At 29.0% G+C, this 17,033-nt stretch overlaps 1 protein-coding gene across 1 annotated transcript in view; it reads right to left on the reverse strand.

Moving 5' to 3' along the window:
* Positions 1 to 13,088, reverse strand: part of LOC126880839 (uncharacterized) — a 47,767-nt gene extending 34,679 nt beyond the window's left edge. The window contains exons 1-2 of the mRNA XM_050644907.1: positions 12,878 to 13,088; positions 12,175 to 12,817 (exon numbers count right to left, since the gene is read on the reverse strand). Coding sequence (XP_050500864.1) covers positions 12,175 to 12,817; positions 12,878 to 13,088 — 854 coding nt within the window. The remainder of the gene's footprint in view (positions 1 to 12,174; positions 12,818 to 12,877) is intronic.
* Positions 13,089 to 17,033: the final 3,945 nt, after the last annotated feature.

Here is a 17,033-nt window from a genome sequence, read left to right on the forward strand (position 1 = left end):
AGCCGAAAAAGAAGAAATGACAAAAGACAATCTCAGTTCTTTTAGCTAATTTCTTAAAAGAGTTAAAGTGAAGTTGTTTTGTCAGATGATGGGTTCAATAAATCTGTACGGAACTTTATTTACCGGGGACATTTGCGGATAGCGGGACACCGACTTAGTCGGTGCCCGGAACACACATTTTTAGGACACAGTCCAAAATCAAGCATTAATAGAGATAAAAGCTCTTCTAGCTACCCCTAAAATCAGGTGGTTTAACCATATAAAGTAAACCGAGGTAAACAAGGGCATCCTAGCAAGGGAATGCGAGGGCATCCAACGTAACGATTAGTACAAAGTCTCCTCATTCGTTATATACTGCGAAGGGGGATAGTGGTATAGCTTGGGGGTCAGATAGGTTACAACTCTAGGTTACGCAGTGTGACCGGTTTGATTTTCGTACATGTGGGTCTCACTGTTCCATTAGAACCCACATAATGTCCCCGAGGCTGGGGTTGTACGAGTATCTGTGTGTATGTGGGGGGGGGGGGCGCCTTTGCTAGTTTTGCAGGCGGGCACCTTATACCCTAGCGCCGGCACTGAGTGTGTTTATCCATTTCCGAACTTATTTTGAACGTATATTTTTCACCTCCGATTAGAGGAGAAACTCAACCCCCAGGGCAAAGTTTTCTTTTCACTTTTTTTCTTTTACATGGGTCCTATGTGTAAGCTAAATTTCACGTCAATCCGTTCTTTAAAATTTGGAGCAAAAACCGTTAATGAACTATACTATCTCCGTAAGATCGTAAAAAACGAATCAGAATATTTTTCCTATCGACTAAGATACAACCTGGAATACCTACTTTCAATACACCAATAATAATTATTGCGTTTTTTATAAATGCATAAAAGCATAATATTTTGGTGCATATTTCAATTCAACTGTTTTTTGCATAATTTAAGGTTTTTTAAGTGCATATTTCCCGATCTCTATTAATTTAATGTATTTCTCCACGTAGTCCTGTCGCCAGGGGGGGTACAACGGCCTCGTTAATTCAGATGGACTTACCCAAATTTTTTTTATGTATTTTGACCCGTAGAACACGAATTTTTTGGGTAACAGTTGATCCGGATGTCGATAAGATTGTTATAGACCAAGAACTTGAGGAATCAAATAACAGCGATTTTTGGCAAAACAAAACAATATTTTGTATTTTTTGGGTCATTTTAAGCAAAAAATATTTCTACAAGTTTTTTAGTAGGATGCACAGTTTTCGAGATAAACGCGGTTGAACTTTCAAAAAATCGAAAAACTGCAATTTTTAAACCCGAATAACTTTTGATTAAAAAATAAAATAGCAATTCTGCTTAGCGCCTTTGAAAGTTCAAGTCAAATTATGTCGGTTTTCATTATTTGCATTGCTAAAAATTTATTGTGTTATTGCTAAACAAAGCTACAAACAACTAGTGCGTGAGTGATGTTTCTATGATTTCTCATTTAAAATCGAACGAGTAGGTAGAATAGGTACTAGTGCAATCAAGACTATTTCTACGTTACATGCGTTAAAACGCATGTAAAAGCACGGGAAACCCTACGTGTTTATAGCTTTGTTAAACAATAAAAAAATAAATTTTTACCAATGCAAATAATCAAAACCGATATAATTTGACTTAAACTTTCAAATGCGGTAAGCAGACTTGCTATTTTATTTTTTAATCAAAAGTTATTCGGGTTCAAAAATTGCAATTTTTCGATTTTTTTAAAGTTCAACCTCGTTTATCTCGAAAACTGTGCATCCTACGAAAAAACTTGTAGAAATATTTTTTACTTAAAATGGCCCAAAAAATACAAAATATTGTTTTGTTTTGCCAAAAATCGCTGTTATTTGATTCCTCAAGTTCTTGGTCTATAACAATCTTATCGACATCCGGATCAACTGTTACCCAAAAAATTCGTGTTCTACGGGTCAAAATACATAAAAAAAACTTGAGTAAGTCCATCTGAATTAACGAGGCCGTTGTACCCCCCCTGGCGACAGGACTAACGAGTTTACAGCAAAAATCTTGATAATTATGTTTGTTTTGACTGTTTTGTTTGTATAATTATTGTTTTATCATAGAGTCAAAGTCTCCCTTCAATCCCAAACATTTTTAAACGAAAATACAATTTTTATTGGATATGTTCAATCAAGCAGACATTCCGTTAACATTTTTAGTCACAACATAATATCAATGTTAAAGTATTATTAGAGCAACGCGTTATGGTGTCACATTTCTTTTAAAGACCGACACACAAAATATTTTAATGACGGATCCCACACTAAGAGAACCAGATTTTTATTACCTACTGCTCATAAGGTAAAGAGTTGTCAAATATCACTCGTTGTCATCTCTGTGTTAATTTGAAATAATAAAATATAAAAATTTTAGTTTTGTATTCTAAAATATTTGGAAAAAATACCTATGTATTTTTTTTTTCATTTAGGTACACATCATTTTAAGGGATTGTCCGGAAGAGTACAGGCTCAACATATCGGCAAATGAATTTTGTTTTAAATACCGTCCGTATAGAGGAGATGCTCGTTGGGGATAGGCGCAAAATCTTAGTCCAATGCTAATTAAATGCATTAATTTTTTTCGAATTCTGAGAAAACTAATAAGTATTTTTGAAAAATTTAAACGCAGAATGGAAGCTTACATTATTACCGAGGGCAGAAAGTCCCTGAAAACTTATATAATGTTTATTTTAATAACTTATATTCCTAATATATGTTTATTTTAATAAAGATAATGAGATGAAAAAACAAGAGAAAAGTTAGTGTGATTTTTAATTTCGAATGTTTCATTCAAAAGAAACTTTTTTTTATTCTAAGGGACTTTCAGTCCCCCGTAATAATGTTATCTTTCATTCTGGGTGTATGTTTTAAAAAATATTTATTAGTTTTCTCAGGATTCGAAAAAAATAAATGTATTTAAATATCATTGGACAGAGATTTTGCGCCTACCCCCTTAAGAGAGAGTTTACTGTATTTTATATTATTACTAGAATTTATTACTTTAAACTTTTTATCGCTCTTGATTCATTTTATCGTGTATTTAATTCCATTCAATTGTAATTGTACATTCAATTTTTTTGTAATTTTTACACGTTTTATTACTTTCGAAATAACAATAACTATAAAATCGATTTTTCAGCCTACTTGGGTCAAAAAATACACAATTTTCGGAAATTTCGTTAAATGAGAACATTTACCTACATTTCTTGTATTTAAGCTTTTAATAAAATTTTTAAAAATAATTTAGATTATTTAATAGATACATTCACTTGCACGAAAAACGGGCACCCCAAAAAATGGGTCATTTTTGATGGCTCGTATCTCCTAAACCTATTCTCCGATTTAAGTATTTCTTTAATATGTTATATGTTATAGCCTTATTCTTTAACTATATCGCTGTAATAATATTGTTTCTAGACAGGTAAATTATCATTGTATACTGGGCGTACCAATCAAACTGTTTTTTTTTTCAATTTTCACAACACTCTGTGGAATATTCTAGTCTTTATACAATATTGAAATTAAAACCCAACTATAGCCCCAGGTTTTCTTAATGTTCTGTTTGTTATTCATTCGCTTATGTTGGATAATAAAAAAGTTAGGGACTTTAACAACTAAACATGTTCTTTATCAATACATGGTGTTTCTAAATAAGTGCGACAAACTTTAAGGGGTAATTCTGCATGAAAAAATAATGATCGTTTACTTGATAAAGCTATGTCTGCAAATGCTTGCAAATATAAAATTATTTTGCCAAACGGTCATTATTTTTTCATGCAGAAATAACCCCTTAAAGTTTGTCGCACTTATATTTAGAAACACCTGTATCGATAAAGAACATGGCTAGTTGTTAAAGTCCTTAACTTTTTTATTATCCAACGTAAGCGAATGAATAAAAAAACAGAATGTTAACAAAACCTGGAGCTATAGTTAGGCTTTAATTTAAATATTTTATAAAGGCTAGAATATTCCACAGGGTGTTGTGAAAATTGAGAAAAAAAACCCAGTTTGATTGGTACACCCGGTATACAATGAAAATTTACCTGTCTATCAACAATGTTATCATAGTTATATTGTTAAATAATAAGGCTATAACATATTAAAAAAATTACTTAAATCGGACCAAAGGTTTGGGAGATACGAGACATCAAAAATTACCCATTTTTTTGGGGAGCCCGTTTTTCGTGCCGGTGAGTGTAGATTAAATTAGAAGTTCATTGTAAAAAAGGAAGTAAACAAAAACACGAGAAAAATGAATTTATATAAGTAAATAGGTAAGTAAATATTATAGATTAAAATAAGTACAGAAAATATATAATTATAGAGATATATAATCACTTATTGTACCTTCATTTAAGGCTAACTTTAAAAGTAAAGCAGATCTGCTATTATCCATGTTTAAAAATAAAAGGCACACAAAACACTAAGTACGATTAGGACCGCGAATCTACAACAGATAAATGTCTGGAAACCGTTACACAGGGTTGCCAAAAAACGGAAGTCACACCGAGCGGTGTGGTATACGGAAGACGCTACGCGTTGTGTACATAACCTGTACAGTAGCACGGGAGCGACACTAGCGCTGGTGATATACCGTCGAACTAAAATCTGATCTTATGAGTATGTTAGATACGATATGACTTCCAGCGAAATTTTTAATATAAGCCTTCTGATACCATCTAGTAGCCAAATTCGTAAAAATATAGGCAAAACGTTGTGACTTCCGAAATCGGAAGTCATAACGGTATATATGAAGTAACAACGTATTACGAGAATCTACTTTGGAAGTCACATGGATACATGTATCAATATATATATATATATATATATATATATACAGGGTGGTTCATCTTATTCGCCTCGGTGTCTGTACGGAAAACCACTTGATATTTTAAAAAAATTTCTTCACAGTAATATACAGGGCCATTAATACTACAATCTAAAAATAATATGAATTATACAGGGTGCTCCAAAAAAGAGTGGTATATCAAAGTTATATTTTTTCTTATGGAATGCCCTATATCTGATGGCATTACTGAATTGACCTTAAAAAATAAGCTATACTTTTATAAGGGTTCCCTATACCTAAATACAGGGTGTTTTGATTTATTTCGATTTTTATGAAAATGTAAGGTTTTAGAAAAAAATAAATATCTACGAATCTAAGTATCAGTAACAAATTCCTTCTTGGATCTTAATAATAGACTATTTAGCATACTTAAACAGATGCTTACTGCAACAAAATTTCTTACAGGGTGGTCAAAATATGAGATTGTTCTATTAACAAATTCAAGCTGTAATAGCTTACTTAATTTAAATGGAACACCCTATATCTTACTAGTCTATCGCGTAGAAAATATATTTTTCTTTCAATTTGTATTAGGGTTTCCTACACCTATCTTTTTACAGGGTGGTCAAAATATTAGATTGTTCTATTAACAAATTCAAGCTGCAATAACTTACTTATTTTAAATAGAACACCCTGTATCTTACTAGCCTATCGCGTAGACAATTTATTTAGCTTTCAATTCTTATTAGGGTTCCCTATACCTATCTCCCTTCATTTGTTAAATATTTAAAGATTTCCTAATTTGCAAGCTTTAAAAATTAGAATTAAGTAAATATGTCGTGGTTACATATTATGTACAACACATCACCAACACCGGCAATATACTTAGACATGATACTGTCAATAATAAAATTTTCATTGTTATCATGTAATTACACAGAGTGTTGTATTATTTTAGTTGATTTTGGCCTACATGTGACATTGAATAATATGTTTATATTAAACTGCATACCCTATATTAGATGCCGTATTCTGGAAGATACTTAAATTATATTTCATTCCGTATAAGTATTTTCCATATCTTAAACCAATGGTTATTAAATAAATTTAAGAACACCACTTTTTGTTTGAATCTTTGAATCGCAATTACAGACAATTAAATGCAATGGCTACTATGACGAAAACGAGCCTATTGTACAAAAATATGTAAAAATGGGTATTTACAGAATAACATGGGAATTAACATTTACAGAATAACATGTGCATTGAGAATGTTGACATGGAATTGAAGAGATTTTAAATATCTTCCATTATAAAGAATAGAATATCGAGTATGCCATTTAAAATAAGAACACTCTGTGTGATTAAATGATAAAAATATGAATTTTATTTATTAACGAAAGTATCTTGACTAAGATATTTAAGTACATATATTGCCGGTGTTGGTGATGTGTTGTACATCACCACGACATAGGTACCTAATTCTAATTTTTAAAGCTTACAAATTAGGAAATCTTTAAATATTTCAAAAATGAATACTACTAAATGAAACCCTAATAAGAATTGAAAGCAAAGTAAATTTTATACGCGATAGATTAGTAAGATATAGGGTGTTCCATTTAAAATAAGTAAGTTATTACAGCTTGAATTTGTTAATAGAACAATCTAATATTTTGACCACCCTGTAAAAGATAGGTATAGGAAACCCTAATATAAATTGAAAGCTAATTAAATTTTCTACGCGATAGACTAGTAAGATACAGGGTGTTCTGTTTAAAATAAGTAAGTTATTACAGCTTGAATTTGTTAATATAACAATCTCATATTTTGACCACCCTGTAAGAAATTTTGTGGCAGTAAGCATCTGTTTAAGTATGCTAAATAGTCTATTATTAAGATCCAAGAAGGAATTTGTTACTGATTCTTAGATTCGTAGATATTTATTTTTTTCTAAAACCTTACATTTTCATAAAACTCGAAATAAATCAAAACACCCTGTATTTAGGTATAGGGAACCCTTATAAAAGTATAGCTTATTTTTTAAGGTCAATTCAGTAATGTCATCAGATATAGTGCATTCCATAAGAAAAAATATAACTTTGATATACCACTCTTTTTTGGAGCACCCTGTATAATTCACATTATTTTTAGGTTGTAGTATTAAAGGCCCTGTATATTTCTGTAAAGAAATTTTTTTAAAATATCAAGTGGTTTTCCGTACAGAGACCGAGGCGAATAAGGTGAACCACCCTGTATATATATATATATATATATATATATATATATATATATATATATATATATATATATATATATTATTATATATTTTTGAATTGTTAATATTTTTAATATTTTATTTTTATTTTATTTATATTATTAAACACTTTTTGTTATATCATTATTGCATTTTATTTTATTTATTGATTTGTATTGAATCTATTGGGCGCCATCTATTGATAAATTATTGTACCTACCAGCTCAGTTGATGTTTGAATCCATATATTGCAGGAAACTCTTTTCTTTAGAGGTGTGGGGTGAAATTAATTCTGTAAGAGGGATTAAGGACAAAATTGTGCAAATGTGTAACCAAAAAGATTGAAGAACACACTGTGATGGAAAATTTTATAAATATATTTAAGTGAAATAAAAAAAATACGCTTAATGCAACATCAATTTAGGTAAATACACAGAATAGTGTTAAATGTTTAATATTAGAACATGTCTATGATACATACTCTGGTTTATATATATTTTTATTCGCCACATGAAGGCATATGAAACAAAATGGAAGGTCAATGACTCTGAAAATTTGTGTGGTTATGGAATATAAACCAATTTATGTAAGTAAAGAATATTTCTCTCTTAAATTTATTTTACCAAAGCGGTAAATGATATTAAACTTATTAATTTTTTATTTTGATCATGCATGCTTTTCTTTTCAATTTCTAATTAATCATGATATCATGTTATAGTTTTGTAATGTCACCTGATAATTGTCCATCGACGCCCTATTTTATCTTCCAACACTTCCAGATGCTGCTTTTCTGTTGAAATCCAGGCTCTCCCAAGTCCATTCAGCTTACAATCCCATTTTAAGTGACTTTTTAAAGTCCAATCTGCTTAAAAACACTTTCCATACGAAAAGTAACCCTTAATGTTTATTTTTGAATACTTTTTTGATTACATTTTCCGAAATTTCTGTTTTAAAATCAAAATCTTTTGGGAATAGCTTCACAAAGCGTCTGTCCCCTTCGAATCTCTAGAAGCTTCCTCTTGAATTCAATTTTTTAAGCTTGGCTTCCTTTTTACAGCCAATCATATTTAAACAAATTAATAATTCATGCTTTGGAAATTTAAATGAACCAATGAAATAATTTTACAAATTATGACATTTAGTCAAAATGGTATTTTTTATCTAAAATTTGGAAATATTTGCCTAAATGGTGATTTTATTCTCTTATTTGAGTAAAATGGAATTAAAGAATTAAATTCATTGAACTTTATAGATTCTTTTCATATATTTTGCATATTTGAGGATACTCCCAATAAATTGTTATAACCACTTAATGCGAACACTGTCCGTACACTTTCTATACCTTTAATCACTACCTCTACAAATTAAAGTCCAAATATTTTCACTATTAATACATATAAAGTACTGAAATAACTTTCATATTATTCAGAAATAAATTACCAATCGATAGTGCATTAGCCATATCTCAGAAAATCATTTTTCCACCTACCTCTACCGAAAGTATACTTTTCCGGACCTGATTGTAGGGAGCAAAGTTGTACTTTTCCTCCCTAGGGAGGAAAATATTTTTCCTCCCTAGGGAGGAAAAGTAAAAGTGACGTCATAGTATTTCATTCATGAAATATAACTTATTGACGCCCTGTATAATATCTATTTTCTATTACGAAGTATCTATACATTTTAACGTTTATTTATAAAACACCCTCTATTTTGCAGAATGGTAAAAAACAGTAAATTGTTATTTTGATTTAACAATGTTTACATTAATAATTTGACTTATATTTGACAGTTGACAGTTACATTGTACCTACTTGTTGTTTTAGTTCTAATAAATTTTGTTGGTTAGTTACATAAATAAATTAAGTAAAAATGAAAAAATTACTTGTTATTTGAGGAAGGTGGAAAAACCATATGTATAACATGGGAGTAAAGTGCCTTTTCCTCCCTTGAATGATTACTGCCCTCCGCTACGCGTCGGGCAGTAAACTTCATTCTCGGGAGGAAAAGTTACACTTTCCTCCCTTGTTATACAAATAGCTATTTCTTTGTTAAAATTGATATCGAATTCTGACATTTCCCAAACCTACAACTTTAAGAACTATTTTCAACATTTTGGTCAAATTAACATTAATAAAATCTAAAATTGATCTAACTATTATTCTAAATTTTTAGATTGGAGCCTCTTCTAAGATACTTTCATAAATTTATAAACTTAACCAAATCATGGAGACCGTAGTACATCAATGAACATTTTCTCCAAGTGATCTTTAGAAAAAAGTAATTTTTTATGATTATTAAACAGAAACAAGGTCATCATGGAACAAATTTGTAAGTTATTCTTTTGGTAAGACTAAATTTCAAACTATTGCATGTTTAGCAACAAATTCATACATTCAATGCCTTTTACATAGCTTCCTTTATATAGTACGGTCTATTTCAAACTTTCTTGTTACTTAAACTGTATAACTCTAAATAAATTCGTTCTATAACTATTAAATTAATTAAAATGCAACTTTAATTTTAATTTCCTTTAGTACTCTCATTCTATTCAACTCTCCAAACCAATCACGTTTCTCGAACAAAACCTATATCAAGATACTTACTTAACTGCTTTGGGCAGTGCAAAATCATTAAATTGTTTATTATTTAACTTATTCTATCAATTTGGTATCTTAAAATCATGACAACTTGCCCTAAATGAAAAATTTACAATTTTTTCTAAATCAAATTTAAATTTTTCATTTAAAATTTTAAACTATTCACTAATCATATTTAAAAAATTTATACTACATCTTATTATCTATTTTATACCCCAGGAAGGTAACACTATCTTGGAAAAATTGACATTCCTTTATATTGATTTTAAGACCCGCTAAATCTAATTCTTTTAATAGTATCTCAATATGTTTTAGGTGTGATTGTTCGTCTTTTGACAGTATCAAAATATCATCAATGTAGTGGAGGATAAAATCATCATACTTATTTAAAATATTATGGAGAGCGCGAACTAAAGCACTACAGGAACTCTGCAAACCATAAGGCACAACACAAAATCTGTAAAGAACACCATCAATCATAAAAGCAGTATAATCTCTGGATTCATGGGCTAAAGGAATTAACCAAAAACTGTGTCTCAAATCTACTTTGCTAAAATATTTTGCCCCCGTTATTCTCCCGAAAATAGTTTCTGTTGTAGCAGGTGCTTCGTATTGTGGTATGGTATGATTATTTAAATTTCTTGCATCAAGACAGAGTCTTAATTCTCCACTACTCTTTTTAACTACAACTATTGGATTTATTATTCTTGAATTACATTTTTCTATTATTCCATTTTCTAACATCTTTTCTACTTCTCCATTCACCTCACTTCGGTATCTATATGGTACCGGATATGTTTTTGGGCTAAAATCTTGAATGTTTCTAACTTCTATGTTGTGAACATAATCTTTAGCGAATCTGTTTTCCTCATTTATGAGTCCATCATATTTTAATAATATTTTCTTCACTTCTCCTATCCACTCTTTCTTACATATTAATTCCTCCTCCATTATATTCATACTACCTTTACATACATCACCTTCAATATCTTCATATAATACATTATTAATATACATCAATTCCTTGTTCTCTTCTGGACATAATTCATTAAATATTTCATCATCTTCCATATACATTCTCCTCATATTCATTAATTCCTTGCCCTTTTCTGGACATAATTCTTCCTCAAATTTCACACACTCCTCATTTACTTGTACCAATCCTTTCTCATAATTGATCACCATACCCATTTTATCTAACATATCCGATCCTATCATAATATCATATTTCATCTTATCAATGACAATCAGTTGTATTATATAAGCTTCTTTAATTAATTTAATATTACTAACAATACTTTTATTAACATGAGTAGTCACTTTATTATTTGCACCTACTAAACTTAACTTAGGAATCTTAAAACATGAATCTTCTAAATTTAACCTTTTTATAACTTCTTGACTAATTAAGGAAATCTCTGATCCTGTATCCAATAAAACTTTAAAATATATACCACAAAATTGAATTCTAATAAAAATTAATCCCCTGAATTTTTTAGATACTACATGAGCTCCCATGTCCAAAAATCCCCTATGATGTTCATACAGTTTGGTTGCAATATTGCCTAGCTGGTGCGATCTACAAAACCCGGTTCAAATGTTTCCATCTGTCCGGATGACATTGATGGTTGACCTGAATCATCACCATCCATCACTACATTATTGACTTCAAACCGTGCCCTCCTATCATTGTTACCACGACTATTTGGAGGTTGATCAGAACTCGAGTTGTCGTAATCTTGTCTTAATTTGTTATTACCATTGTTATTGGAATTATTATAATTGTTATTGTGGTTATTTTGATTATTAAAAGAATTGTTATCTGTGTTATTGTTATTATTGAATCTATTATAGTTGTTATTCCTATTATTGTTATAACCTCTATTATTGTTATAATTATAGTACCCTCTATTGTTATTAGAATTATAATTTCTATTGTTGTTATTATTTCCCCTATTATTATATTGACTATTAAAACCCCCACGTTCATTATTATTGTTATTATTTGATCTATTGTTATTTTGACTTCTCTGGTTATTATTATTAAAATTACCATCCTTAAAGTTTTGTGAATTATTGTTATTATTATTTCTTTGCCTGTAGTTTTGCAAAGCTCTTTCTTTTTCTATTAAAAAATTACAAAGCATGTTAAAGTCTGTAAAATTAAAATTTAGTCTAATATTTTCAATTTGATCTTCAAAATGAACTATTATATGGCTAATCAACTCTTTCTCTGTCAATTTGCCATCTAAATATTGGGCAGCACTAAATAATCTCATAGCATATAAATGCATACTTGTTCGCGAGTTAGAGTTATATTTTCCTCCGAACAATTCAGATCTTACTACTTGTTGTCGAGATCGTCCCCAGAAAAATTCTAAAAATTTTGTTTTAAATTGCTCAAAATTTTCTAATTCATTTTCCACATTTGTATACCAAATTAATGCTTCTCCTCTTAATTGGTTTCTTATAACCTCCCTAAATTCATCAAACTCATTATACTGTAAATATTTTGTCATGAGAATCTTTATGAATGGTACTGGATGTTGTGATTTATAATCCCCATTGAAATATATCCTGTTATCTGAGGTTTCAATTGTGTGTATTATTGTTCCTTTTGTTGTATTTCTTATTTTCTTCTCCATTTTTTCTATTTCTTGTTTCACTTCTTTTACTTCAATCTTCCATTTATTTTCCAATTGATCCTCCTTTTCTTTAGATGTTTTCTGTTCTTTCTTTATTTCATTTATATTTTCATCTACCATCATAAATCTCTTGTTCGTCCATTCTGCTTCCTTTTCCATATCTTCCTCTACCATATTAATTCTTTCTTTATGCTGTTGTATTTGAATTATTATTTCTTGATTTTCAGAAGTTAATTTTGTTTCTAATGTTTCATGTTTATTCATCATTTCTTCATATAACATTTTTACTTCTCCAATACTCCTGCTTACCCTTTGTTCAATCTGTTCTTCTAGTCTCTTAGAGGTCTCCTCAAGTTCATATTCCATCTTCTCTAATGTTTCTTCTAATTTCTCCCCTAATCTTTGTTCTAATAATTTATTGTTTCTTTCTGATTTTTTACTATTTTCTTCTAATTTCTGCTCTACTGATTTATTATTCTCTTCTGCTTTTTGACTATTTTCTTTTAATTTTTGTTCTACTTTTTGGCTATTTTCTTCTAATTTTTGTTCTAATGATTTACTATTTCCTTCTGCTTTTTGACTAGTCTCGTCTAGTTTTATTCTCATTTTCTTGTTGTTTTCATCCAAGTGAATTAATTTTGTTTCTATTTTATTATTATTTTCTTCCATTTTTGTTAGTATTAATTCCATAAATTTTTCAAGGTCAGATTTCTCTTCCTTCTGTTCCTCTCCCTGTGTCGTCTTCGAAACAGATCTACGTCCATCCGCCATTTTGTATTTTTATATATCAAACTCTAACTTTTATTTTTAATCTGACAATTTTGCCCTTTATCTATTTATTCGTGCCACAACGTTGGGATATTATATATTTTATCTATAACGTTGGAATTATTATATATTTTTTATAATAATTGACCTTAATCTGACAATTTTGTCCTATATTTATTTTATCGCCCCACGTTGGTTGCGACAATTATTATATATTTTTGAATTGTTAATATTTTTAATATTTTATTATTTATTTATTTATATTTTATTTTTATATTTTATTTTTATTAATTATTTTATATTTATTTTTATTTTATTTATATTATTAAACACTTTTTGTTATATCATTATTGCATTTTATTTTATTTATTGATTTGTATTGAATCTATTGGGCGCCATCTATTGAGAAATTATTGTACCTACCAGCTCAGTTGATGTTTGAATCCATATATTGCAGGAAACTCTTTTCTTTAGAGGTGTGGGGTGAAATTAATTCTGTAAGAGGGATTAAGGACAAAATTGTGCAAATGTGTAACCAAAAAGATTGAAGAACACACTGTTATGGAAAATTTTATAAATATATTTAAGTGAAATAAAAAAAATACGCTTAATGCAACATCAATTTAGGTAAATACACAGAATAGTGTTAAATGTTTAATATTAGAACATGTCTATGATACATACTCTGGTTTATATATATTTTTATTCGCCACATGAAGGCATATGAAACAAAATGGAAGGTCAATGACTCTGAAAATTTGTGTGGTTATGGAATATAAACCAATTTATGTAAGTAAAGAATATTTCTCTCTTAAATTTATTTTACCAAAGCGGTAAATGATATTAAACTAATTAATTTTTTATTTTGATCATGCATGCTTTTCTTTTCAATTTCTAATTAATCATGATATCATGTTATAGTTTTATAATGTCACCTGATAATTGTCCATCGAAGCCCTATTTTATCTTCCAACACTTCCAGATGCTGCTTTTCTGTTGAAATCCAGGCTCTCCCAAGTCCATTCAGCTTACAATCCCATTTTAAGTGGATTTTAAAGTCCAATCTGCTTAAAAACACTTTCCATACGAAAAGTAACCCTTAATGTTTATTTTTGAATACTTTTTTGATTACATTTTCCGAAATTTCTGTTTTAAAATCAAAATCTTTTGGGAATAGCTTCACAAAGCGTCTGTCCCCTTCGAATCTCTAGAAGCTTCCTCTTGAATTCAATTTTTTAAGCTTGGCTTCCTTTTTACAGCCAATCATATTTAAACAAATTAATAATTCATGCTTTGGAAATTTAAATGAACCAATGAAATAATTTTACAAATTATGACATTTAGTCAAAATGGTATTTTTTATCTAAAATTTGGAAATATTTGCCTAAATGGTGATTTTATTCTCTTATTTGAGTAAAATTGAATTAAAGAATTAAATTCATTGAACTTTATAGATTCTTTTCATATATTTTGCATATTTGAGGATACTCCCAATAAATTGTTATAACCACTTAATGCGAACACTGTCCGTACACTTTCTATACCTTTAATCACTACCTCTACAAATTAAAGTCCAAATATTTTCACTATTAATACATATAAAGTACTGAAATAACTTTCATATTATTCAGAAATAAATTACCAATCGATAGTGCATTAGCCATATATCAGAAAATCATTTTTCTTTGTTAAAATTGATATCGAATTCTGACAATTCCCAAACCTACAACTTTAATGAACTATTTTCAACATTTTTGTCAAATTAACATTAATAAAATCTAAAATTGATCTAACTATTATTCTAAATTTTTAGATTGGAGCCTCTTCTAAGATACTTTCATAAATTTATAAACTTAACCAAATCATGGAGACCGTAGTACATCAATGAACATTTCCTCCAAGTGATCTTTAGAAAAAAGTAATTTTTTATGATTATTAAACAGAAACAAGGTCATCATGGAACAAATTTGTAAGTTATTCTTTTGGTAAGACTAAATTTCAAACTATTGCATGTTTAGCAACAAATTCATACATTCAATGCCTTTTAAATAGCTTCCTTTATATAGTACGGTCTATTTCAAACTTTCTTGTTACTTAAACTGTATAACTCTAAATAAATTCGTTCTATAACTATTAAATTAATTAAAATGCAACTTTAACTTTAATTTCCTTTAGTACTCTCATTCTATTCAACTCTCCAAACCAATCACGTTTCTCGAACAAAACCTATATCAAGATACTTACTTAACTGCTTTGGGCAGTGCAAAATCATTAAATTGTTTATTTAACTTATTCTATCAATTTGCTATCTTAAAATCATGACAATATATATATATATATATATATATATATATATATATATATACATATATATATATATATATATATATATATATATATATATATATATATATATATATATATATATATATCTCACTAATTGTCTCACAACATTGTTTCACAAAATCTTAGATAGAGCAGAGCTACCACAATATTGGCATACCAGTATCACAATGCCGACTTTTAAGAAAGAACAAAGACCATGTTCAGGCAACTACAGTGGAATAGCGCTTTTAAATACGACTATGAAATTATTCACACGCATACTAAATGATAAATTGGAATCACAGATAAAGAACAGGGAAGAACAGCAAGGACTCAGATAAGACAGGTCGACGACGAACGCAACATTTGTCATGAAACAAGAGGAAGATCAGTCGATAGAATATAACAAACCCGCATATATTTGCTTCATAGACCACACCAAAGCATTTAGCAGAGTCTGACTTAACGTTATATTACGGAAAATTAAACAAAAAAGAATACCGGCCAAAATTGTGGAAGTCATATAGTCCAGGGTAATAAGGTTTTTTCCATGACACTCGAGCAGCCAGGGTACTGAAGCGTTTTTTCGACAGGTAATACCTATAAGAGCAAATTGTAACTATTTCCTGCGTAGGATCTGGCGGCCATTTTTATTTATAAACAATTAACTGTCAAAAAATGGGATTTCTCCATTGTTTTTCAAATCAATGGAAAACAGTGAAACTTATGATTTTTTTAGTAGAAACATCATTGAGATTATGGAAAAAGCTTTAAAATGACATATTACAAAGTTTAAAATACCCATTTATTGTTAATATAATTGCGAAAAATGGTCGGAATTGCAAAAAAAATTAATTTCGCAATATCTATTGTAAAAATTAGAGTATAGCTTTGAAATTTTTGTCATATAAGGGTTCTTTGGTGCTTAATATGTGATAAAAATTTTAAAGAGATTCATTCAATTGTTTAAATTTTATTCAAATTGTTTATCCCGGAGAGCATTTTTTTTACAATAACATAAGTCAGAAAAAAATGAAGAAAGAACCATTCCACAGGTGTCAAATGAAAGAGCATGAGCTATATTTTCAACTTGGTTTCAAAAAAGCGAATAAAAATTGCATTTAGTAGTAATAAATAATTATGCAAAAGTATCGTAAATCTTTCCTTATAAACTTTTTATTTTGTTATATAAGAAATTATATATATTTATTACAATTTTTTATTAATTATGATATAAATAACATTACTTGGTAGTTGTGCACTTAAAACAGTTTAAAAAAGTTAATTTTTTTGGAAAAAGTTATTCAAAAAGTTTATAAGGAAAGATTTACGTTACTTTTGCATAATTATTTATTACTAATAAAAGCATTTTTTATTCGCTTTCTTTAAACTAAGTTGAAAATATAGCTCATGCTCTTCCATTTGATACCTGTGGTATGGTTCTAACGTCATTTTTTTTCTTACTTGTGTTAGTGCCAAAAAAATGCTCTCTGAGATAAACAATTCGAATAAAATTTAAACAATTGAATGAATCGCTTTGAAATTTTGATCACGAATTAAGCACCAAAAAACCCTCATTTGACAAAAATTTCAAACCTGTACACTAATTTTTACAGCAGCTAT

Source organism: Diabrotica virgifera, chromosome 2 (assembly GCF_917563875.1).
Source record: "Diabrotica virgifera virgifera chromosome 2, PGI_DIABVI_V3a".
NCBI lineage: Eukaryota > Metazoa > Arthropoda > Insecta > Coleoptera > Chrysomelidae > Diabrotica > Diabrotica virgifera.